The sequence below is a fragment of the Rattus rattus genome, chromosome 6, assembly GCF_011064425.1.
Source record: "Rattus rattus isolate New Zealand chromosome 6, Rrattus_CSIRO_v1, whole genome shotgun sequence".
Taxonomy (NCBI): domain Eukaryota; kingdom Metazoa; phylum Chordata; class Mammalia; order Rodentia; family Muridae; genus Rattus; species Rattus rattus.
In genome coordinates, this window is record NC_046159.1 from 8,068,341 (window position 1) to 8,093,878 (window position 25,538).

General features: G+C 39.9%; 1 protein-coding gene across 1 annotated transcript in view; it reads right to left on the reverse strand.

Moving 5' to 3' along the window:
- Positions 1–6,949: 6,949 nt before the first annotated feature.
- The window catches only part of Pde3a (phosphodiesterase 3A), a 266,494-nt gene continuing 247,905 nt past the window's right edge, over positions 6,950–25,538 (reverse strand). The window contains exons 11-16 of the mRNA XM_032905490.1: positions 22,277–22,390; positions 21,932–22,131; positions 20,873–21,076; positions 19,396–19,551; positions 17,277–17,535; positions 6,950–10,800 (exon numbers count right to left, since the gene is read on the reverse strand). Coding sequence (XP_032761381.1) covers positions 10,559–10,800; positions 17,277–17,535; positions 19,396–19,551; positions 20,873–21,076; positions 21,932–22,131; positions 22,277–22,390 — 1,175 coding nt within the window. The 3' untranslated portion in view covers positions 6,950–10,558. The remainder of the gene's footprint in view (positions 10,801–17,276; positions 17,536–19,395; positions 19,552–20,872; positions 21,077–21,931; positions 22,132–22,276; positions 22,391–25,538) is intronic.

The following is a 25,538-nucleotide window of genomic DNA, read 5'->3' on the forward strand; positions in this document are numbered from 1 at the left end:
ATTTGTATTCTTAATCACACTTTATGTTGCAGCAATTATACATTCATTTTCTATAGTCTCTTGCATGTCAATTGATCTCTTCAATCTGAAATGAAGTATTGCTCCCCATATTCTGTCTAAAGGTGATCTGTTGGGTATAAAACTTTTAAGGCTGTTAGTATCATGAAAAGTTTTTTTCTCCTTCAACTGTAGCAGATAGTTTTGCAGGGTATAGTAGTCTAGGTGGGTAGACATGGTTCTTAGAGTCTGGAGTTCATTGCTCAAGCTCTACTGGCTTTCAGAGTGTCTATTGAGAAGTCAGCTATTACTATGTTAGGTTGTCCTTTGTACTTGACTTTTTCTTCTTTTGCAGCTTTCAATAATCTTTATTCTGTATATTTAATGTTTTAACTATGGAATTCCATAGGGAGTCTGTTTTCTGCTTTTGGTATTATGTGAACTCCTTGTGTCTGTATGGGTGTGTATGTCCTTGATTTGTGGAAGTTTTTCTCCTATTATCTTCAAGATCTGGTCTATGCCATTGATCTAGGGCATCATCAATGCTTATAATTGAAAGATTTGGTATTTTCAGTGTCACACTTTCCCTGCATGTTACTGTTCTGTGTTTTAGATTTATTTTCATATTATTTGCTTTTGTGATCTAATTCTTCTCTTCTCATCTTTGAGTCCCCAAGTCCTATCTTGGTCTAATTGTAAGGTTACCCATGGACTTTTCTAGTTAGATTATTGAGTTTTTCAATGTTATCTTCATTTCAGCTTGAGTTTCTTTAATAGTTCTATCTCTTAACTAAATACAGATTTCAGCTTTGGAATTATTTTTATCATTTTATTCAGCCTTACATCTGTATATTAGCATTTTCTTGGATATTATCCAGAGATTTATTCAAGAAGTCCAATAAGTTCATTGATGTCACCTTTAAACTCATGGACTTCTTTGATAACATTTATGAGTGTTCTTTTAAATTCTAAGTTCCAAGGTTTATCTGGGTAAATCTTATTAGACAACATTTCTATAGGACTAGTGTATTTATTGAGAAGCATTCTGTCTTGGCCATTGATACTGTTTGATTTTGCAATGTGGTATGGGCATATGGATCCTTTTTTTTGGTTGTATCAGATGTGAGATTCTGGTGTGCCTTAGCTTAACTCAAGTGCAACTGCTGAATGTCTAGAACTAGTCTTGTTTATGGAGATGGTGGTGAGTAGAGAGCTGTATATAAGAGAGGAGAGTCTTTCCAGTCAAAGACTGCTAGTGAAAGAAGCCTGTTTGAGAGCAGGTCTGGGACTAGGTGAGGAAATGAGGCAGGTGTGGATGTGAGAAGGGAAAGGGTGACTTATCAGGTAAAGGCAACCTTCAAATACTAATATTTGGTGAGCTTCAGGTCTAGATATAGTCCTGTCCATCTATAGACTTGTAATTGCAAAGTTGTAACAAATTTACATTGTTTTAAGTCACCAACTGTGCAGCATTCCACCCTGGAAGATATAACCCCTATATACAAAAGACCAAGCTCAAGTCTTCCAGAGATCTCCAGTTGGAGAAAGTCACTTAATCTAAAAACACCATGAAGGAGTTGTTCTGCTCTACAGTATTAGCTGTGAACAGGAAGCAAGGTCTCTCTAGCCTCATTCAACTCTCAATACAGCGAGATCAGCTTAACAAGACTTCAATATGGACAGAGATCAGTAGTAGATACAAGTCAGATAGAGAGCAAGAGGAACATTCAGTTCCCACACTTTATACAGCAAGATGAAGGCTTCAAGTCTATTGTAAAATGCAACAAATTTTCTTCTCAATTTAGGAGTTATTGTTTTCATTAGGTTCTAATCTCCGCAACCCAAGCTCCACACCATGAAAAGCAGATGTAGCAGTCATCTGTAGAGTCACTGGACTCGGGGATATACACGTCTCTTCTCTAACGCTATTTAAGCAATGGCTGAAGTGACCCTTTTTTTTTTTTTCTAGCTTGGTTCTCAAGTTCAATCAGATGGATCCAGCATCATCCCTTATGCCAGGGATTTTATCTCTTCCTTACAAAGTCTGTTTCCCACTGTAGAAAGTTGGCTCTTTATAATAGACCTGTGCAGCTTAAAAGACAACTTAAGATGGGATGAGATGGCATAGCCAGTGGTTTACTTTATAGTATAGGCATTACTGGAACAATGTGGGAGAGAGAAAGGCTGTATGAAGGAAGACTCTATTTGTCTGAGATGAAGAAGTATAAATGAGAATGTGTGTTCCATTCTGGAAGGAGATTAGTTTGGGATGAGAAGAAAAAGAACCTCATAAATTGGGGTGGAATTTCACAAGTAGTGGCAAAAATCAATATTTGTGGATTAAAATACCAATTCATCTGGCCAAAACTGCACATTAGGTTTGCTTCTGAGGTCTCTGGGAGTTGAGTGAAATACCCAAAGTTTGGCCTAATTAAAGCTACTCTATTTGCAAAAACAGAGCAATACCCTAAATTTCACATATGAATAATCATATTATGGCACACTGTGTATCCAATGTCTCCATATTAGTATGGGATTATTTAGAGTATAAACAGAAGTATTCTATTTCATATTATTCTGAATCTGAATGTTTGAAGTTGGGTGTTTTGGTTTGATGCTATTTGATTAAGGAAAAAAATACAGCTTAGGGGTAAAAAGTTAGGTGATGACAATGACTAAGAATTCCTAATCAACAGGTATAGGCATTGCCATGGAAATTCAACCCCACCCAGGACCTTGGGAACATATAAGAGAGCGATAGCGGATATGTTACTAAAGAGCCCTGAGTCCTAAGCCCTTGTCATTGGGAACAAGAAAACCAGAGAACTCGGGATATACAAATAACTATATCAAGCATGATATCACAGAATCACTTTTATATTACATATCTTCCGCATTGTAACATACATATTGATCATCTATGACACAATTTTAGTAATTTTGAATATGTATGTAAATATATAAAACCAAGAGGCACTTCCAGTGATTCTGGCCAAAAGGGAGTATCAATATACTGTCTAAGCTAAAAAAACAATAAAAATAAATATGACTTATCTAATTTTCTTTCTGTACAAATCCTATTTTTACAAACTTTTATCAGCCATTAACTATGTCACTTAACAGATACTTGTGTTGGAATAATACTAAATATTGCTACATATATCAAGTGCAAGATATAGGTGACAAGACCAAATAGACTTAAATTGTAAAACAATTATTTAACATCCAAATTTTTGTGTTTCTAAAACTGGGTAAACTTGGCAAAGATACTTATTAATGAACATATTTGAGCTGAGTGGTAAGAAAAGCATTGTTAAAAACTATCACTTATAAATGACACCTCTCCCATGATCACTTCAATTGGCAGTTATTTGAAAACAAAGGGCATCTTAGGAACACCAAATTAAATCCATATCCTTCTGGGTTATAAATATTATTACACAGAGTTGAATATTTAGAACCTTCTATTTAGAGAACCATTCAATGTATTTTTCCCTTCACAAAGAAGCAATAATGGATCAAATCAACTGTTCAGCCAGGAATCATAATGCATTTTCTACAAGGACAAAAGAAAATCCAATTGACCATGTCAACCCAAACCAAACCCAATGGTCTCAAATTAAAGTTCCTTACATCATTACAGAATGACAAAGAGAATCCCCCCTCCCCCTTATTTTATATTGAGAGCTCACAATATATATAAAAGCACCAATTCTCATTTTGTGCTTAGAATGATAAAAATCTCTAGGAAGGAGTTCAAGGGATGCGTGGATTCAGACATATCTCTTTCCAGTGTGTGTTGGCTAACAGATCAGCCTTACTGGTGCAAAAAATTAGGATATACATTCTACTGTAAGAATATATGTAGTCAACTAACACGCATAAATGTAAAACACAAGCAAATATAGTATGTTAAAAATCTCATGCAAATATTTTACAGAGTATTTAAAATTAGTGATTGGTGAATAAATATATATTATAAGCCATTGAACCCTCTTTAACATATAATATATAGATATGTTAGGACTATTTCTTAATGGCAACAACCAGTATAATTCTTGAATATGTGTATAAATAACTAAAATGAAATATCTGATAGAATAGAGGTTTTCTGAGTTAGAAAAATAACCAATCGAAACTATTAAAAGAGAAGGGACATGACTCCCTACTCACCACCAAGTTATATACAAAGAAGACAATTTATAACAGTTACTATGATTCCCATCAGCATCCAAATATTTTGCTATATAAAGGAAATGTAATTACCACGGAAAATTCCTTCTCAGCAGCACCAGCTCAGAGCACTAATGGTTCACATTCAGCAATGAGAAAAGGTGCTTTATATGTGAAATTAAGTTGAGGCAGTATCATGGACCAACAAGGTCATTTCACTCCAGAGCAAACAACTGAGCTGGCCTGTGAGAAGGGTGGGCAGGTTTTTGTGTTGTCTTCGGTTCTGCTTTTAGCTCTTTCTTTGCACCACAGGTTCATTATGGAAATGGAGTAGGGGGATTTGGACCCTGGCATTAAACACATTCCTCTCTTCTAACAGAAGAGCATTTCTGATAACACTGTCTTTCCTAATACTGACTCAGACAAGGAAAATTGGTGAGAAATACTCCTTTTCTGAGCAAAACTTTGTTTTTTGTTGGTTTTTTTCTTTGCTGTTGTTTTGTTTTTCTTCTCTTAAGAAGTGAGAATTTCCTGCAATAGTCTCTTTCAGTTGAAAGAAGCGTGTCCGATAAAACTGAAAATTTAAAGGATTAAGGCTTCGCACAGTTTTTTGTTGTTGTTGTTACTTTTCTGGATAGGAATTTTATAAGTAGACCCTACTGTTTGGTCAAACACGACAGATGAACACAGTGGGGTGGTTAACCCAAGGTCAAGGCTTCATTTGTGAAAGCCGAAATTAATAATGTTTAATTTTATTAAGGTTGAAGAACTTGAGTTTTTAATTATATTAGAACTTCGTAAATAAAATCTACTGTAATAGATCATGTATCATTTTTTAACGTCTGATGATAAACTACTGGATGATATCGCCCTGTGCATTGGGGTAGCTCAGAGAAACTTAGCTATAGACAATGAATCACATTCACTGTGATAAGTCACTGGATGCTGCTGCCTCCTTCTGCATTGGGGTAGCTCAGAGGAACTTAGATTGCAATTTGGGCACTTACATTCTTTGGTATTTTTTTGTACAAATTTATTTTATGCAGAGGAGTATTTTGCTTGCATATGTCTGTGTGCCATACATATGCAGTGCCCAAGGAGGTCAGAAGAGGGTGTCAGATTTCCTGGAACTGGTGTCCACCATGAGGACACTAAAATTTTTAATGTACTTTATTAAATGTATGTACTTATTGATCCCCTTATAAAGCATTTTTCCCTCAAGAGCATTAGGAAAACATTAAATCCTGCCAAACTATGAGTATTTTGGTACCAAGAAGCAGTGCTTTATGGGTTTAATTTTAATCCCTACCCCCCCCCAAAAAAAAAAAAAAAACTAAGGGAATGGTGGCTCAAGAAACCAAATCAAATGGAAATACTTGTGTTAGTTACGACATATAAAGACTTAACATTACTTTCTGTTAGTTTTCATGATTAAAGAGTCACTTCTTAATGCAACGTGAAGAGTCTGGGTGGAAAATGGCCCCAGTAAGCATTTATCTATTAAGATAAGGGTATTTTTCCCTCTGTGTGCCACAGTTTGAGGGGGAGCCGTACACCTAAGATGCCAACACATGACGTTAGAAATGTGAGATCAGTTTCAAGCCTTCACCCCAGCACAAAAGCACATAGTCTATGTACTTATGGTCTTTTCTACATAAACATCTCAAGGATCAACATTATCCTTTGAAGCAACACATTAGGTCCCACCAACTGCAATTTTTGCATCTGCAGACATATTTAAAGAATCCACACAGAGAAGGTCAAATATCTTAGTCACAACATCTAATCAGTTGTTAGGGTTAATTCACTAGCATGAACATAAAACCAATTATTAGGTAAGTCAAAATGCTGTATTAGGTAGTACAGGAAGTAACATCGTTTTAGCACATGCAAAGCATAAGGTAGCAGCATAGGCTATTGATAAATCTTTCAGAATGTACAGTAGTGTGTTCTTACTCTCTAACCATGGTTCCCTCATGTGAGACAAATACTCACCAAAAGCACAATTTAAACCACCTCAAGTGTATGGTTTAGTCAGTGCTAATAACTTAATCCACTTCTAATTTAAATTTTAATGATTACCTGGAGCATTTGCTGAAGGATGAATTAACATGATATGGACCCCAAACTGATGGATTTTAGCTTAATTAGAGACTCTAAGACCAACTTAATTCGGAGATCTCTCCCGCTTGAAATGGTGAATGGTTTGCTCTATCCTTAGTTTGAATATGCTTGGATAGATTTTAAACATGCTAATATCAGAAAATTCCCCTTTTACAAATCCGTGAAAGAAATGAGTGACCTAGAACAAGGATCTTGCAATATTTTGTTGCTCAGGGGTCAAAATAAGGCAAGAAAATGACTTGGCAGTTTTGAAGCTCATGGTTATTGTGGCATTTTGCTCTCTGGGGCTGAACGATTAACATGTGAATTTTCGCTCTCACCCACACAACAACTCACCTAAAGAGTAGAGTATTGGTTTAGTCTGTGGAGGCCGTAGAACTCTGTCGCTGTAGCCTTCAGCCAATTGTAAAGGTAGTTTAATTGCTAACGGCACAAAAATCTAGGGTGGGAGGTGTCCAGTGGGATTCAGGATTAGAGAGAAGGCTAAGAAGCCCCGCTTTATCTTCTGAGATAACCTAAGGAAGGTCAGTGGAGGGGCCTGCTTCATGGAAGCACCAAGAGTGTCCCGAAGCAGAAGAGTCAGAACTTCCACATTATTCTTTTCCCCCTGGTCGGGAGTTGCTTACCACACAAACACTTCGCTTTTATGAAGAAGTCACTTCAAGCTTTAGACTTTATTTACAACGATAATCTTCGCATTTTTATTACTTAGAGAATAATTTATACGTTTCCATCATTTAACACACGGAGAGTAGGCCTGAGTCTCACGCCTTTTGCACAGCTTTTACCTTCAAGAAAGTTCTCTGGGAAAGAAAGGCCAGAGGACACACGACGGGGGTGGGGGGTGGGGGGTGGGGGTGGGGGAAATTGTCATTATCTGCAGCTCCTAAGCAGTCCACAGGGCATCTGCTTCCTTCTCCTTAGCTTCTCTAGGACTGTAATGATTAATGCTTGCTCTGGAGTAAAACCTAAACAGAACGGGGCTCAACAATAGAGGAAGGCAGATACTGTTTTCAAACGGGGGTGATTCTCTTAATGCCAGGAGATGACAATATACTGACTATGGAGTATTATGTCCTACTGAGAACAAAACCAGGTCTTACATCATCAAGTACATTTTTTTTCTCTTATAGTTAAGTAAAACAGGAAAAAGGGGTTATTTCTACTAAGGAAATGCTACTCAAAAGGTCAGTCTGCTTGGATCACTCTAAAGACATTCAGTGAATGTTGAAAATATCATGGATAGCATGCAGAACACACTTAGGCTTTCACTCCTCAGAGAGCAGCTGGTTCCCAATTTCTCCTACCGTTGATGTTATGGCTATCTATCTATATAACTATCTTTTCCCTAAGTGGGTAGAGACCTCTCCACTGGGAGACCTGAGTTTATCAAATGGCACCTATATAGGCTCATATAAAACTGTAGTAAATCACATCAAACACATTGGCACCACAGGAAGTTAATTAACTCTAAAGTTGGAGGTGAATACAGTAATATTGCTGTTGCCAAGAAGGTGGACAACATCATTCATTGATAATACTTTTGATGTCATTTGATACCCTTTGAGAATTATTAGGTCGCTCTTTAGGTCACACTCTTGGTGGGTTTCCACCCTTCTTTTCAGTTTGCTGTCTTTTGGTTTGAGTAGAACAGCAACTTGTTTGCTGAGGGGAAAAAAAAATCAATCTGCCTGGATGAATAAGCGAAATTCTAGAACAGATAGTTTCTAATGCTTTGTTCATTATCCTGTTACTTCATGTACTTTAAAACAAGCAAAACTAGGCAGTTTGCTGAGATCCTCATGATATAACCAGCCTGACTCCTATGCAGATTTTGCAACTTTATTCAAGCTTCCAATATAAACACTCACATTGGATGTGCCAATCCTTACTCCACACCTAGCTTTTTTTTACTATTTATACTTATGTTAGAGACACGCATCCACTGGAAGATATGGATGAGCTACTGAATGAAGGATATATGAATGTAAGTGCTTTGTCTATCATTTTTATTGCAGGGCAAGGGTTACATTTATTTACCTTCACTGAAGAAGGGTTCTTGCTTCAGAGTAGATTTATAAACAGATACACATGGGCACCATGAAGAAAGAAAAATTATTCAGGATCTGCTAAATGCTGAAGCCCTGGTATTAACTCAGAAATATACAGAGACATGTTTTAATTGTTTGGGTGAGGCCTGAATCCTTCCCATCTTCTTTGCATTGTCCTATGAACTAAAAGATCTGCCTTGAAATATTTGATTTTTTATTTCATTTTTTATGTAATGGAAAAATGCTGTGAATTACCATAAATGTTGATTTTGAAGGGAAGGGTATGTGACCCATGTATGGGAGACAAAAGGAGTTTTAATGTAAATAATCCAAGATGTAAAAAGGTAGAAATCTATGCACAGGTCTCTGAGTCTATGATTAGAATTCTGTGAACACAGAACTGAACCATGAACTACAAGCAATAGAGTTTAGGAGAAAGGCTAACAATTTGTTTAAGAAGGGAAATCAGGCAGGGAAAGACTTCAAATTAATTCAGTTAGCAAAAGATGCATCTTTCCAATTCCTTAATTTAACAGCAAATAACTGTATTAGATCATGAATCAAACTAGAGTAGGCAGATGGCTGGTGGCTCTCAAACCCCACAATAAATCATCACCCAACTCCTGGACTTGGAGATAGCTACAATGTATAAAATGGTGATTAAAATATAACTATAAAATGTTTCCCTTTCCCCCTTTTTTTTCTTTAAAAAAAGTTTGCTATCTACAGAAACAAAAAAAAAATTCTTTATATTTACATCATGGTAACTAGTCATGACATATGTAATAATATCCAATAAAATATTGAAAGTGAGTATCAACTATTTAAATAGAGGTTTGGCTCACAGCATAAACAAGTGTAGAAAACAAAACAAAATAACACAAATAGCTTCCAATAGTCTATCCTCAAAGAATAACCCCCCACCCACCCATCTTCCTTTCAAAAAGGAGCATGACCATGGACCAGGCTACAAAGCCATGCTATGCCTTCACACAGTATATGGAAGACCAAACAGGGATGTCAGAGCAAACAATCTTCAACACTTGCCAAGGGGCAGCTTTCCCCAGGCCAACTTCCAAACCCTAAGTTGACATTTTGCCTTCATCCTTTTGACTTTCTGCTTTATTACAACTTATCTAGCATTCAATTGAGAAGACATGGGGTATCATTACTACAGGTACTTTCCCAGGACTTCCCCAGTGCCATCTTAGAACTCTGACCTGATGAAGAGCTGATTCCAGCTCCTCTTGGGTATCCACCAATAAAGAACAACATCCCCTTCCATGGTGATTGATCCTAAGTGAGTGACATGTGTACTCACACACGCCCCTTATACATTCATCAAGTGAGGGTAGACCAGAAAGCCTTAGTCTTCTGAGTGTGAGGCTGGTGGTAGAGCGCCCCCAAGTGGCAGGTAGCAGTGGTACCAATCATGTGGTCCACACAGGCCCTCCCTCTGCTAAGGAACCTTCTTAGAAGCTAAGAGGAGGGCTGCCATTCATTCAAAGACACTGAAGAAAAGATTTCCTTCTGTGTGTTTACATGTACTTCATCATCTGCTACTGCTATTCTATGAACAACTAAAGTCACAAACATTTCCCTTTCCTCATGCATACACATGTACAAGATCTCTCTCTCTCTCTCTCTCTCTCTCTCTCTCCACACACACACACACACACACACACACACACACACACACACACACACACACACACAGAGTTGGCAGTATGCATTAGAATTCCAACAATGCTCTGGAATGTTCACCCCTCAGCAGGGAGAACAAAAGGTGCCCAGTCTGGAGCCTACATCTGTTTCCTCTCTAAGCTGCACATTTCCTCGTGAGTTCTTGTCCTTTACGATTTCTTATGTCACAGTGACCTCTATATATCTCTCAGTGTGCAGGTGTGTATGCGTGAATACGAGTCTTACATGAGCCTATGTGGGAATTTATACACACACATGTAATTTCTTTCTTATAAAATGATCTCTAGACGCTGGTGTCGCAAAGTGAAAAAGCTTCTTTGAGCCAGAGTCTTCAGCGCTGTCCTTCGCTGTAAAAATAAACGCGCAAAATGTAAAGAGTCCCCCCAAACACTTTAGCCATTTTAGCCCATCTTCTGGTATTCTACAGTGTTGTGTCTAAGTGTTGTGCTGGCTTAGAAAGTGTCTGAGACAGTCATTCTGTATGCAAACACAGCTCGTTCTACCCATGGTCACAGGTCTGGTTGTGGAGCAAGGGTTTCCTCTGCTCTTGGCTTCCCCTTCTCTTCCTCCTCCTCCTTGATAGCCTGGATTTGCTCTGAGGAATGCTGCAGCGGCGCCTGGTCCAGGGCCTGGTTCTCTGTGCCTGATAAACACTGCTCCTCTTCAATCACTTTCTTCCACATCATGTGGTTCTGCAGAAGGTGCTGAGTTATTTGACAGTAGATTCTCCTTCTTTTGAAACTTTTCTTTCCTGAAAAACAGAAACCATCAGACCTACTTGTGAGCTACCTACGTGAAGGTTATTGCTCTTCATATTATAAATAGAAATTAAATATCAAAGAGACATCTATCTAGCTGTCTTTCTGTTTACCTATCTCACTTGCTTTACATGTGCTAACAGCACAGTTTTCAAGAACGGGAAAGAGAAGGAACATGACAATATATATTACTGAGAGATACATGTGGATAATATTTCATATTTAATAATGTCCATACTAGGTTCTATTTGTATTTTTTTTTTGTGTTAAGAATATTTGGGGTGTGTATAGTGTAAGCGTACCTGTATTATGTGGATGTGACTGTAGGGAAGTGAGAGGCTTGCATCACAAGCCTTTCAGAGTTCAGAGTGCTAAATTTTATACCATAAACCCCGCAATACAAGCCTTTCTCTGTCGCTTTCCACCTTCATCCCCATTGAACCTGGAACAATTGGTCACGGGATGTGCCAGGTGTGTTAGATCTCTTGAGGCCCACATACAGGCACCTTTGTGGAAGGGCTAGTGAGTATTTAGCCAGTTTTATGATAAGACACATTAGAAATTCCTTGCATGAACAAATAGCATCTATTGTTAAAATTGCTGAAAAAAAGAATTCAGTTCATTTATTTTGAATTATTTTTGAACCACATTGAAACAAAAATATTAAGTAAATGCTGGGAGACAGTAACAGGCATAGAGTTATAAGATAAAATTTAAATTTTTTTGCTGTAGTCATTTGTTCATGAGCTGAGTTCATCAATCAATATTGGCCAATTGCAAGCATGTTCATGGTTTCTATGTACTTTAAACAAAGATTGATTAGCCTCAGATTTTTCTTTCAAGGGGCTCACACCCTATGTGCAAGTACATGCAGGAGACAGAAATCGAGTAAGTGTGCTTAGGAAAGAGGTAGCCCTTGTGACAAAGTCAGCATTATGGTTAGTGTTAATTGTCAATCTGACAGAAATTTTAATTACCTGGAAGACTGGCCTTTGTGCATATCTGCAGGGGTGAGTAGGGTGGGAAGGCTTACCCACAATGGGTAACACCATTCCCTAGGTGGGGGTATTGGAATGCTTTTGAGAGGAGACAGTGAGCAGAGTACTAGCATGCAAGCACTGATTCATTGCTCTCTAGTTCTTGGTTGTGAATACAATGTGACCAGCTCTCTTTTGGATCTTGGCACTGTGACTTTCTCACAATGATAACCTGTAACCTGGAATTGTGAGATACAATAGCATTTCTCCCTGAGACATTTTTGTCAGAGTATTTTATAAGAGCAATGAGAAAGTAATCAAGATACTGTTGTTCTTGGCTTGACTGAATTTTAAACAGGGAACCCACCCCAGACTCCTACTTCCAGATCTTGATCTCCCGCCTCTCAAAACTTTCATTTTAGAAAGCTTCTGATTGGAAATCAGTTCTCTGATCCTTTGCAATATAGATAGATCTGCTAGCCTGGGGACCAGCCCTTTGCAAGGTGATCATTGAGACAACAGTACCAACAGAGTGATGTGACTGTACAGCCAGTGTGTACATCAGAGCTCTAGTTCTGTATTCCTAAAATGCTGTTAGAAAACTAATGCTCAATGGCCTTAAGCAGAATTTAAACAAAAATGAGGGTGCGTGTGTGTGTGTGTGTGTGTGTGTGTGTGTGTGTGTGTGTGTGTAGAAATGAGTAAGAAATTAGAAGGGAGGAAAAGAGAAGAGCATGAGTAGATAAAAGATGAAAGGGGAGGAAAGTAAAGAATACCAGGAAGGAAGGAGGGGCTACCTGTTCTCCATTAATGGGAAGGAGGGAGGAAGGGATGGAGGGAGGGAGGGACGGAAGGGTGCTGCCCTAGCTGGCCAGAAACTTCTAGGCAATTTTCTGTTTTCAACCACCCATTTCGCAGTCTTAAGTGCTGAGATTTAAATGCTAAGCCTCATGACCACCACCACACCTAGCTTTTTTCCATATGAGTTCTGGGATCAGTCTTATGCAGGGGGCTTTTACGTGCTAGGCTATCCCAGCCCTAATTTGGTTCTTTTAATTGGTTTATTTGATAAAGGTGGCCTAGCCTGGCTTGTTGCCAGAGCACAGCCAAGAACTCTAACAAGATACTTCCTAACAACAACAACGACGACGACGACGACAACAACAACAACAACAACAACAACCACCACTTAAATTTCTCATGGCTGATATTGCTAACTTGACAGGACCTGAATCAACAAGAGGCAAAGCTCTGAGCATGCCAGTGAGGGAGTTTCCCGATTAGGTTGAGGTGGCAAAAATCTCCTAAAAGTGGGTGGTACCATCCTGTGGGCGGAGTCGAAGATTGAATAAAAAGGTGGAAACTAGCAAGGTACCAGCATTCAAAGGGCTGTATGGACTGACTCCATGTGACCCATCTCCTCTTCAAGCCCTTCCGCTGTGCCTTCCCACCGTGCTGGACTAGAATCTCTTTCCACTGTAAGCTGAAGTAAACCCTGTATCCTTGAGTTGATTTTGTTAAGCGCTTTTTTGGGGGAAGTCAGGAAGAGAAGTGACACAAAATATTCTACCTCGGTAAAGAAAGTACATGAGCACACTTTACTTTTAAAGGTAAATTAAAGTTATTTTCCTTGCAAAACCATGTACTCTGGTTTTGATGGCGGTAGAGCATGATTTTCACTATCCTGAGTGTAAATGATTTGTTTTTGTTTATGTGTATGTAGGTAAGCCGACTTGAGTGTATGAGCACTACCTGTGGGCAGAGCCTGCAGAAGGAAGAAGAGGGAGGGCCTTGGATTTCCTGAAGCTGGAGGTACAGACAGTCCTTGCCTTGTGGGTGCTAGGAACTGATCTTTGCAAGAACCTTGAATGCCATTTTTCTAGCCCCCGAATATGCTTTCTACCCAGACGTTGGTTTGAATCACAGTCCTAGGAAACCCTCCACTGTTCACAGTGTAAGCATATTTTCAGAGAAGATAGAAGAAGATAACAAAGGCCCCATTTCTCCCCTTTTTCTCCTTTTGGGGCAGGCCCCGGGAGAGCAGCTGTTCTCTTAGATGGCTGTTAAACATTAGCACTAAACCTCTCTGGAATTATGCTGAACCAAGTGACGTAGAAGAAAGTTTGTGTCAAATAAATTTGCGTAGATTAGAGTCTGCAGGTGGTCTGAAGCTAGCGGGGTGTTGGGAGCCAAATTATTCAGCACTGGAACCTTTTGAAAGGAGAACAAAGGGCCCTCAGATTCAAAGCACAGCTTAGTACTTCATTAGAAACCTCTTAGCTCGCCCCAGGAACCTTTCAGATTTAATTATGAGGTGGGTTAAAAAGCCCCCTCCCTCGGACATCACACTGCAGCATTTCATTCTGTTTCCAGGGAGACCTCTAAGTTTCACAAACTGTACAACTCACTCACTTGTGTCTATTTAGCATCCCCCCGCCCCGCCCCCTGATATCTAAGAACAGGCTAAAATCGAAGTAAACATCTCACCCAATATGAGTTCTGTAATGAAAATTACAAAGAGCTCAAAAGCAGTGGAGTTAAAAATAAAGAAACCTGGACTGCCCTCTCCGATTCTACAACCGTGCCAGCCATGTTGCTTATGGTTGACTGTGTGTCTTATTTTCTTGTTTACTAAAATGAAGAGGGGTCTCACTAAATGTCAGGGCTCTACGACCTGGCTAGTGTTTAAATATGCTAATATCACTCTACCGTTATCATTTTGGCGGCCACCAAGGTGCTTCAAAAGTCATAATTTTAGGGAGCTCTAGAGCTGGACCAGTGGGTAAAGTGCTTGCTGCACCAGCAGGAGGAGCCTAGCTTGATACCCAGCACCCATGTGAAAAGCTGTGCATGTTCACATACATCTTGTAAAATGCCACTGTAATCATAGATCTGGAGAGGTAGAATCAGGTGGGTCTCTGGATCTCCCTGGCTACCAAGCCTAGACAAATAAAGGAACTTGAAGTTCACAAAGAAACTGTAAGGCGACATTAAGCCCTGGCCTCCATATGCACCTGTACCTTCATGCACGCACAAGTTCCCGTATGTATGCATACATGCATACACACACACACACACACACACACACACACACACACACACACACACACACAGATCATACTTTTAAAGCTACAGTGTCTGATTGTTGTGGCGGAGATGTTTTAAATTTCAGTGTAAGGGGGCTAGTTAACTACTGAAAGCCATAGACATGTAACTGAATCCACAGAACTCTCATCAATGCTCTACCAGACTTGACTAAAACAGAAAGAGCAAGGGAGCAACCTATCAGTGTAGAGGATAATATGCTAGCCCAGTGTTTGGACAAAGCATTCCCTACTCAAACTTAGATGAGCAAGCTAAGCCTGGTCTTAGCACAGATCCTTCAATTCCTCATGCCTCGGTATGCACATTACTAATGTTTTTGAGTTGAAATGGCAATTCATCAAGATTCTTGGAAACAACACATTTCCAGAGGCTCAGTTGACAAACTGCTTTCATGAAATTCACTGGGTGAATTGTCTCCCCAAGCATAGCAGCAGGCTGCTTAAATTGGAAATAAGGCAAAAGAGAAAACTAAAAGATGAATAAATAACTCTTGAATCTTAAATCTCAGGTCCTTGTTCTGAATCTTCCCCAAATCGATAATTTCCTTTTATACTCAGCGGAGAAATACATTGGCAATAGAGTATTAGAGAAAAACCAAATTTTCATTTTGCCTGAATTGGTTCAAAAGCTCTAGGTGGCTCAGCGGGTAAGCACTTGCTGGGCAGGTGTGAGCACTTGCGCTTGGATCCCATCATCCACTTAAAACTGATTTTGTACCAGAGCATCTATAGTCTCAGTGCTCCTATAGATAGGAGAAGGTGGAGAGAGGAGAATCTGTAGAAGCTCAACAGCCAGCTAGCCTGCCACAGGCATCAATAAAGAAAAATGAATCTGTGTTAAACAGAGTGGAAGGGGAGGAACACTCCCAAACACTGCCATTTGATGTTCATATACATGCCTACAGACCGACACAGACACACAGACACACACACGCACAGCAAAAGATCCAGAAATGCTAACAAGTAGGACAGAAGACACAAGAATCTAGTGTAAACCCAGTTCTTTATTTTTGCTAGGGTGTACTGAAAAATCAGAATATATCTACCTATATCTCTATCATCTGTAGCATCTATATCATCTATACCCACACCCCCTCCACATATATATAATCAGAATGGACCATGCCAGGTTAGAGAACTTCTCTACTCCGTGATAGACATGAATCAAGTCTTGCATTTTCCTGGCTGTGATTAAAATAGAGAAGAGACTGACCAGGGTATCTATCTATCCACAGTAATGCTAACCAAGGACTTGGAAAATACTAAGGTTTTGCTTTGTCCATCTGTTCAAGTAGATAGGACACATGCTGTGTTCACAGAATCACAGGAATGTAATGTCTAATGCCGTTTCAGGGGTTGTAGGTTTTACCAATTACATTATTAGTTACTGTGTTCTGTTGTACAGGATAAAGGCATGGCAGAGTCTTAATTTTATAGTCACTCGAGTCAACTGATTCAATTACTGGCTGCATGACAGAGCCAAAGCCAGTTATCAGCTGCAGTGGTGTATTAGTCAGTTGTCTTTGTTATCTTGCTATGACTCAGGATGACCTGAGAAGAAAGGTTGGCTGAGGAACTAGACTTCAGGTTGACCTGTGGACATGCCTCTTAAAGATGGCGTTGGCTGTTGACTGAAATGAGAAGAAACATCCTGGGAGTGAGTGGCTTCATCTCATGAGCTAGCCCTGAACTGTAGGAGAGTGAGGGGACATAGTGAGCAGGCAAGGATCCTCATGCTTTCCTCTGCTCTAACTGTGGATGCAACGTCATCATCACCTGCTTCAAGTGAATGCCACTGTGGCAGTGGAGTGTAAGCTGAAATCGTGAGTCTGACAAATAAGACAAACCAACAAAGAACAAATCTGCAAACAAAACAAAACTACAGCATCCATCAGCACCTAGAATACTATGATCATTGCTGTGTGTCTGCTAGAATATGCCTTGAAAAGGACAAGGAAGGACTCACTGTCTTCTCCTCCACATGTCTACTAGGAAGAAAAGCCCAGGCATGGGGTATATGTGCAGTGAGCAGTTGTTCGGTAAAAAACTAAACTCTTCTTATCTCTTACCATCCCCAACACAGCCATGAAAAAAGCCAGCGATTGGTCCACATGGTAACCCAGATTCTATATCATTAAGAAATTCTGAAGCTAGTTGTCAACTCTATTTCACGGTGAAAGCATCTGTTTACATGATTTCTGGATGTCATAAATCCCATCTCCTGCTGACTCCATTATGATTCCAGAGAAGGCAGCCATGTAGTGCCCAAGCTGGCAAACGACAGCTGGACTTATAGTATGTGATTAATGAGAAGCATAACATCCCTCTAACTCCAAGGCACGGAAGCAGCCCTGGAAAATCTCATCAGAACTGGGTTTCATGGCTTACTGGGAGCTTCACTGTTTTCACAGGTTTCTTCCTCATGTGGTGTTTCAGCCTCTTCCTCCTCTTCTTCCGGGTCATCGGTGTCTCCTGAATCATCACTGTCATCTACCCATTTTCCCGGCATGAGACCCGCAGAGTCGTAGGAGTGGCAAAGAGGACCCACGATGTGTGAGATAAAGGACTCCTGAAGATTGGCCAGCTGTGGGGCAGAGCGGTCCATAAATGGGCTTATGGGCAAACCAAGGCTGGCTTCTTCATCGCCCTAGAAAGAGGGATTCACAAAGGTAAGTGACCAAGGAGTAGACCGTTAGGCAAGTCAGCATTCACCTGGCATCTAATACGAGGGTACTCTGTCCATAACCCAGAGAGTCATGGAAAAGTCCCTTGACATCACTGATCAGAGGAACTGCCCCCATGGCTAGGACATCCAGATGAAAACTTTGCTCCTTGGCTTTGTTAACTGTGTAGTCTTGAATTTTTGTTTCAAGGTCAGGAAGGCAGGTAACGAGATTATAGATGTGCACCACAACTTCACCAGTGTTACGTGTGGTTTGAACTGAAGGCTTCCTTACACTAGACAAGCATGCCACCAGCTCAGCCACATTGCTATGATGTTTGCCTATTGCCTCAACTGCTAGAAAGCACAAAACATTTTCTTGCTCATTCAGGTTGCTATATAATCCTAGATTTGTTTGATATATATATATCTTCTGGTAATTATATGGTTTTAATATTTTTTTAGAACGTTCTGTCTTTAGCTGCCAAATAATTATGAGAATAAAAGTGACAGAAGATAAACAATAGCTTATCTGCAAAAATAAAGGAATTTATACAATTACAAGCCAGGGTATTTGAATTTTTCTTTTCTTTTATATTCCTCTGCATTTTAACATTTTAGCATTGATTGACAATATCATTACTAAAAAGGGCAACACACTATTTTTAAAGGCATAAATACTTTATGTTGTAGATGAATGTTGACTATATAGACATTAAAAGTTTATGCTAACCCCCCTATGTAAGAACCATTAATTATAAAGTACCCCATCCTGATGGGGCACCTTGAACACTAACAATTTTTATCTTCTACCATTGGCCTGAACTGTGTCCCCAGTAACTTGGACAGACTTGTTAGGTGACCCCCTGGCCCCTTTCTTCTGAGATCTGACCTCACACTGGAGCCCCAGCAGATCCTGTCTCAGCCTCCCTTGCTGGTATTCTAAGCTTGTACCTCATGTCAGCTAACATTTATGGTCTTTAGGTCACTCCTGAAGAATTATCAAACACTTCTTATGCATCAGCTCTGTGATATGTACTTGACAGGATTTCGCTGCTGTACAGCAATGTTGCGGAGTTAAAGTTGTACGTGTGGTTTTTAACATCCAACCACAGTCCCACATCATCTGTATTTTCCCACCCAGGGGTAAACATCTTTACTTTACCCATCCCCTGTGTCACTGACACTGCTCCATTATTCGTTCCATTTACTTCTATGTTCTTAGGAACTTGTTCAGAATGGTGAATATAGTTAGGACATTGTAGACTTCCATGGGGGGCTGGACATCTGTGCTTATGAGTAGGTGGTGGCTTTGCAAGGGATCTTAGGTTCTTGTGTCAAAGAGTCTGTGTGTCTGTAAGCATGTGTGTATACATGTGTGTGTATACATGTGTGAGTGTACACACACACACACACACACACACACACACACACACACACACACACAGCCCTGCACCTTTTTAATGCACTGCTGTTATTTTGTTCTACTAACAAAGAGGTCAGGTTTCCTTCTACACATCTGAAGCTGCCTGTACTGCAGTAAGGAACCTGCAGAAGCTCGGCATTTACAGGGAATTAATAACATCTCAGTAAATCCCACTGCTATCCCAGCACCCCTCTCCAAAATGGCTGCAGAGAATTCTACCGCAGTGCTCAACAGTTTAGTTCATTTTCACACATGACATTAGAGAATTTCTGCTGAAGCTGTCCTGTGTATACCGGTGTAAGTATGACCATAAGGTGGATCGATCATGCTGTCACGGCTCTAGGAAAGCTTTGGTGAAAATGTACCCAGCAAGGACACACAAGGAAGCTTGTGATAGATGATGTGACTCTACAAGTTACCTGCTCATAAAACTCGCTGGCGATGCCCTCCGTCCACCGCAGGTGGAGGTCCTTACATTTAGCAGGCCCGTTGATGTCAGCCAACTTTATACACATCTGACACACCAGGAGACGGTCGTTTTCATTGGTCCAATCTATCCCAACATCATCGTTCACCTGTTTGAGGGACAAAAATAACATCTTCTGTCTCCATGTCTCATTTAAACATGAGAAACGACAACAGGATTTCATTATCTTCTTACTGTGTGGGGGTCAGAGCGTCAAACACCAGAGTTTCAGACACTGGATCTAATCTCATCAGTTTTCATTAAAATGAAAAGTGTTGCAACTCATTCAAAATTAAAATAGTCAATGACAAAGTAATTAGTACTTACCGAACTTATAGGGAATCTTGTTTAAAGTTAACATATAACACCAATTTCTATTAAATGGTAAAACTACAATAAGAAGTTTTCTTTTGTATATATATGTAAAAATATACTTGCAGGAGCATATGTGTGTATAAGGGTGCATATGTGTGAGCATGTATGTGTCTATGCATACAGACATATATGTATGTCTGTATGTGTGTATGTGTTTTTGTGTGCCCATGTGTATGTATGTATGCATGTGAAAGTGCATGTATGCATGTGTGCATGTGTTCATGTATGTGTGTATATGTGTGTGTGTATATGTGTACATGTGTATATGTGCATGTATGCATGTGTACATGTGCTTATGTATGTGTGTATATGTGTTGTGTGTATATGTGTGCATGTGTATATGTGTGTATGTGTGCCAGTACATGAATGTGCATGCATGTGTCTGTGTGCTTATGTATATGTGTTCCTGTGTTTATGTGTGCCTGTGTGTACATGTACATGTATGTAGGCCAGGTGCTTCCTCAGGAAGCTTTTAGAGGCAATCTATCTCTTATTAGGCTAGGCTGCTGTCCAGTGAGACTCTGCGAGCCTCCTGTGTCTGCCTCCTCAGAGCTGAGACACTCATGTCATAAACATGAGTACTACTGGGCTCAGTTTTTTATTTTTATTTTTTAAATGTGGGTTTGCATGGTCAAACTTAGGTCTTCATGCTGACAAACAAACACCCTACTGCCTGATGCTTTTCCCCAGGACCAAGTAAGACACTTTCGTGAATGGATACTTTGGCTTTTGTGTTTGAGACACGAAATTGTGCCCTTTTATCTCCACCACTGTGGGACAACTCACCTCATACACTGTGGAAAGAGCACATCGAACAAAGAGCAGTGGCAGCTGATACTGAGAGTTTACAGAACAAAGTCTCACACAGACAGCCAAGACCTCAACTTCTTGGACATCTAGCCTCAGAGTGATGCCTATCTGCCAGCACGTGGATAAATATTTCCACCATTATTTCCTCATAGAAACCCCATGGAAATCAAGTTTTGATCAGTGTTTTGATTCTAAGACACCTTTTAATGAAGCCACAGAGTGAACACGGGCAGAGATCTGGTTACCTTGGCATTAAACTTGGCTACAAAGTCAAAGTGTTTCTTCAGGTCAGTAGCCAGAATTGCTTCAATGACTAGGAATCGGAAGTGCTTAAATTCCACATGGTCCAGGTTAACTAAGAAGTTATACTCCGGCCGGGACATGAAGAGATTCCAGGCTGCAGCTGCGTGATGGTTCTCCAGAACGGAACGGTCATTGTATAGCACAGCCTAGGGTGGAGAAGAGGCAGGAAGAGAAAGTCCAACTCTTTAAGTTAAAAAGGAATCACAAAGGACTGGAAGGCTTTAAAGTACATATTTTTATCTCTGCTATAAGTAATCATTCTATTATCTTGAATACTGATGCTTTTTTATTTTCTGGCATGTAAGTTTCTTTCCTTAAAATTTTTCTTTTTGCAAATTATTATATATCTTAATAGAAATTATACATTATATATTTATATTATATATGTTTTATATATTATATAAACATATTATTTATTATAATTAGGTTTTATATGTTATATATATTGTATAATATATTATATATTTACATATATTAATTATATATATAATTTTTTAAAGAAACTTTTTGTTTAGGAAAACTTTGTTTAGGTCAAAAAATTTCATCCTAATGTATAAGATAAGTGGATGATAAATTCCTACCAATGAAAATGCATGCACTAGGAATATATGTGGCCATGAATATATTTTGAGAGAGTAAGTTTTACACACAAAAAGTCCCATGAAGGAAAACATGGCTCTCTAGTCTTTCCAGAGGGAATGTGAGTAAGCCATCTATGCTTTGATGAGGTCATTCACTGCCAGTCATTTGCCTTGATTCTCCTCTAAGAAGCCAACCGAGAAAAGACCTTTGCACATAACGAGGTTAAATGTCCACCATGAACGTCTTGGTACAGACCATGACATCTTAGGGAATTACCAAACATTCTCTCTGAGGACGAAGTACAGTTTGCTGTCTACAGATCTTGTGCCTCTTACAAGTCATATTTGTAAAGTTAATTTTATTCCAAAAAAAATGTGTAATCTAAATTACTATTTTCTCACGAAAATCAAAGCCTTTACCTGAGGGGCGCTAGTGGCAACCAGGAAAGCATTTGTCCTTCCTGGGTGATCGTAGTCATGCATGGCTGCAGCAACATACAAGGCCATCAACTCCAGGGCTGGAATATTTCCAGACAGGCATCCATATTTGTCATCTGGCACATGATACGCTTTGGAAAACACATATCCCATGTGTCCGTGTGTAAACCCACTGTCAGAATCTGAGGGAGGAAGCGAAAGTGGAGGACATACTTAAAAAGCTGTGAGGCTGGAACGATCTGACTTGAAAATACAACGTACAAACGCAACCCGCCATTGGAGTTCCTGGCTTTAGCAAGAAGCACAGACACGGTAGGTCATACACACCAGAGTCACTTGCCGAGCCGTGATCACCAATCACACTCGGGAGGCCAGGAATCGGCTGTGTCGTGAGATACCACACGGCGTGCAAAACATCAGTGGCGTGGATTCTGTTATGATCTGTATCAAGGGGAAGGAGCGAGCACACGTCAGCTTGTGAACTCTGGGGTCCAAGGATGAAGACTGCCATCTACTGGGAACACACTCCACCCTCACACTTCAACCCTTCAGGGAAGGCCTGCTGGATTTTCCAGGACAGTGACTTCTGGAAATTCCACATCACTGCTATGGTGACAAGGAGCCACACCTTGGCATTTATTGTGCATGCCGATACCAGAAATGGAAAAGCCAGTGTCTAGATCTTCCAGAAGCCTATACATACAGGAACCTCACCGCCTACTGTTTATACTTCTGTCTCTTTACTCCCCTACAGGAAAAACCATGCAGAGAAGCAGAAAGAAAGAAATTCATGGAAGAGCTAAAGCAGGCAGACCAATATTCTCAAAGACCTGAAATGTCATCTTCCTTCTTTACCAGCAAAGATGCTCAGCTGAGGGGACCAATCACATCACCAAACACAGCATATCCTCCTTTACCATTAGGAATAAGCAGGTCTCCACCAACCCCAACCTCACCAGGCAATCAATCATATGTACATGACATAACATATGACAATATATCATATAGATGTGATATAACATATGACAATGTATCATATATACATTTAATCACACTTCCAGTGAGTCATATATATAGAGTGTTATATCAACTTCTGCTTCATGAAGTTTCTTCCATAATCCTTTCCTTTCTAACGCTTCATCTAGATGAACTCGGACTACTCAGAGGACGGTCAAGTTTCATGCTCCCCTTTGCCCTGCATGGTAATACAGGTGGACTCTGGCTGAAGACTCCACCACTAAGATCTCAGTAGAGCCTCTTGTCACAGTTCATCTGATTCCATTTTCACTTTCCTTCTATAACCTTTTCATATCAATTGTGGATGCCTTTACAGGAACCCATCCGACAGGAGTCTTGGGAAGAGTAAGTGCTAAAATAATTTAAGCAGTGGATGTCTGCATTTGCAATTAAAGCTATAGCAAGTACAGCCTTTATTAGCTAACTCATACTACTCAAAGTGTGTAACTTCAACGCATAGAGGACATTATTATTTCAAAACACAAGCTAAAGCTCCCCTGAGAGATATCAATACATCCCTTTATGGAAACACAAGGGAGCTCAGATGGTCCAAGCAGGTTTGCTGTTTCTTTGTTTTTAACGTTCACTTATTTTATGTGTGTGCATATGCACATACACACCAGCACACCCTGGAGGTCAGAGAACAACTTGTGGGAGGAGTCAGTTCTCGCCTTCCACCATGTGGGATTGGCGGATCAAAGTTTCGTCCTCTGCTCCGATGGCCAGCATCCTTACCCGCTGAGCCAACTTACTTGTGACACTACAGACAACACAGTATTCTAGGTCACAGCAATGTGGCATCCTACATCACAGTATTTCTGTGCAGTGTGGCTTCAAGGTAAATTCAACAGGACCCGCTGAGAGAAAACTAAAATGCATTTGGACACAAAACAATAATCTGGAAATCCTGTCTGGCTATAACTGTCCTTTAGTTTTCCTGTGGCTTCCTTTCTGAAAACATTTATTTATGTAACTCCTTAACCCTTGTGAGATCACTAGCATTTATGTCACTTGCTGGCATCTGACCAGGCGGAGTCCTGGGAAAGTCACATTAAAGGAAGCCAGGCTTATGGCCAGATCGCCCCTCAACCCCCACCATTAACCCCCTTTTCATCTCTTTCTTCCAACTTCCATGACCTCATCAGCCAGACTTTCCCAAAGGACCTAGTATCAGCAAGCACCCCTTTCCCCAAGCCAATCGGTCCATCTTGCCGATATGTAATTCTCAGCACGTCTCAGTGTCAGGCTGCACATTTTCTTCTCTATTCCTGACACACTATGGGCTAATGCATTTTCATGTGCTTGTTCTGTGGGAGCATTTTAAAATCATCACACTCTCTGTGCTAGCGTGGCCGCGCTCTTTAGACATACTTGCCAATTATTTGTGTCCAAGTATAAGCATTTTTAAATTTTAGCTTTAACTTTTTTGTTGTTTTGGTTCATTTCTGCTTTTAAGACAGGGACTCTCTGTACATGGTTCAAGCTGGTTTTAAATTTGTTATAGGCCCAGGATGACCTTGAACTTCTGGTCCTCCTAGGTCAGCATCCTGAAATGCTGACATTTCAGACATGTGTATTGTTTATGTGGCTCTGGGCATTGAACTCCTGACTTCATACTTGCTAGGCAAATTCTCTACCATATATGTGACATGCCCAGCTCTTCGTTTTGAGCCTTGGTAACTACAAAAGACATGAGGTTTTGAAGTTCAATGTGCCTAAAAGCAGACTTAAAAGGGAGAACATGTTTCAAATGACACATATCCGGTAATAGTGCATGGGTCATCAAAGCCAACACAAAGAACACATTCCTAAGACATGTTCAAATTAATAGACAGGATTGCTTCTCTATCTATGTATTTATTCCTTTGAAGGGCCATGGGGATTCCACACTTCCTGTACTTAGGTCTTTGGGCGTTTTCTTCAGCTTCATACACTCTATTACATGTGTTGTACGATCATCGATTTTCGTGCTTGCATGTGGTGATTGAGAGCATTGGATGTGAAGAGTTAACCTCTTCTTTGCACCATGGCTTCATTATTAAAATTCTGCCGATAGTCTAAACTGGAATGCTTGGCTGTGCCCTCACCTTAGGATTTCCTATGTACCCGATTTTTAAAACTTTTCCGTTACCACATTTATACGTTTCTTCCTCTCTGTTTAACTGAACCATCGTCTTCCAGTCACTCTAAAACTAGCCCGATTTGTCTCATCTTTAGAAAATATCAATTGTTATTGTTTTAGTTGTTAACCTAGTCAAATGCCATGAGAAAAGTTTAAATTCACTCAATAAAGGCAGGTGGTTATTTAGTGAGAATAAATTTAACAGTTAGTCTTACCTCCGTGGACAGGAAACCGGGAAGGGGAATAACATTTGAAGTATAAGTAAAGAAATATATCTAATAAAAAAATTTAAAAAAATCCTACCTCAAACAACTATGAGAGATAGGGAAGCACATAGTCTAACCTTTTAAAAGTCATTATCCCATTTGATCCTCACCCTCATGTGGAGGAGACCTGATGACCCTATTCTGGGTACAGAAATGAGGCTAGAGGACGTGTGTGAGGCTCCAG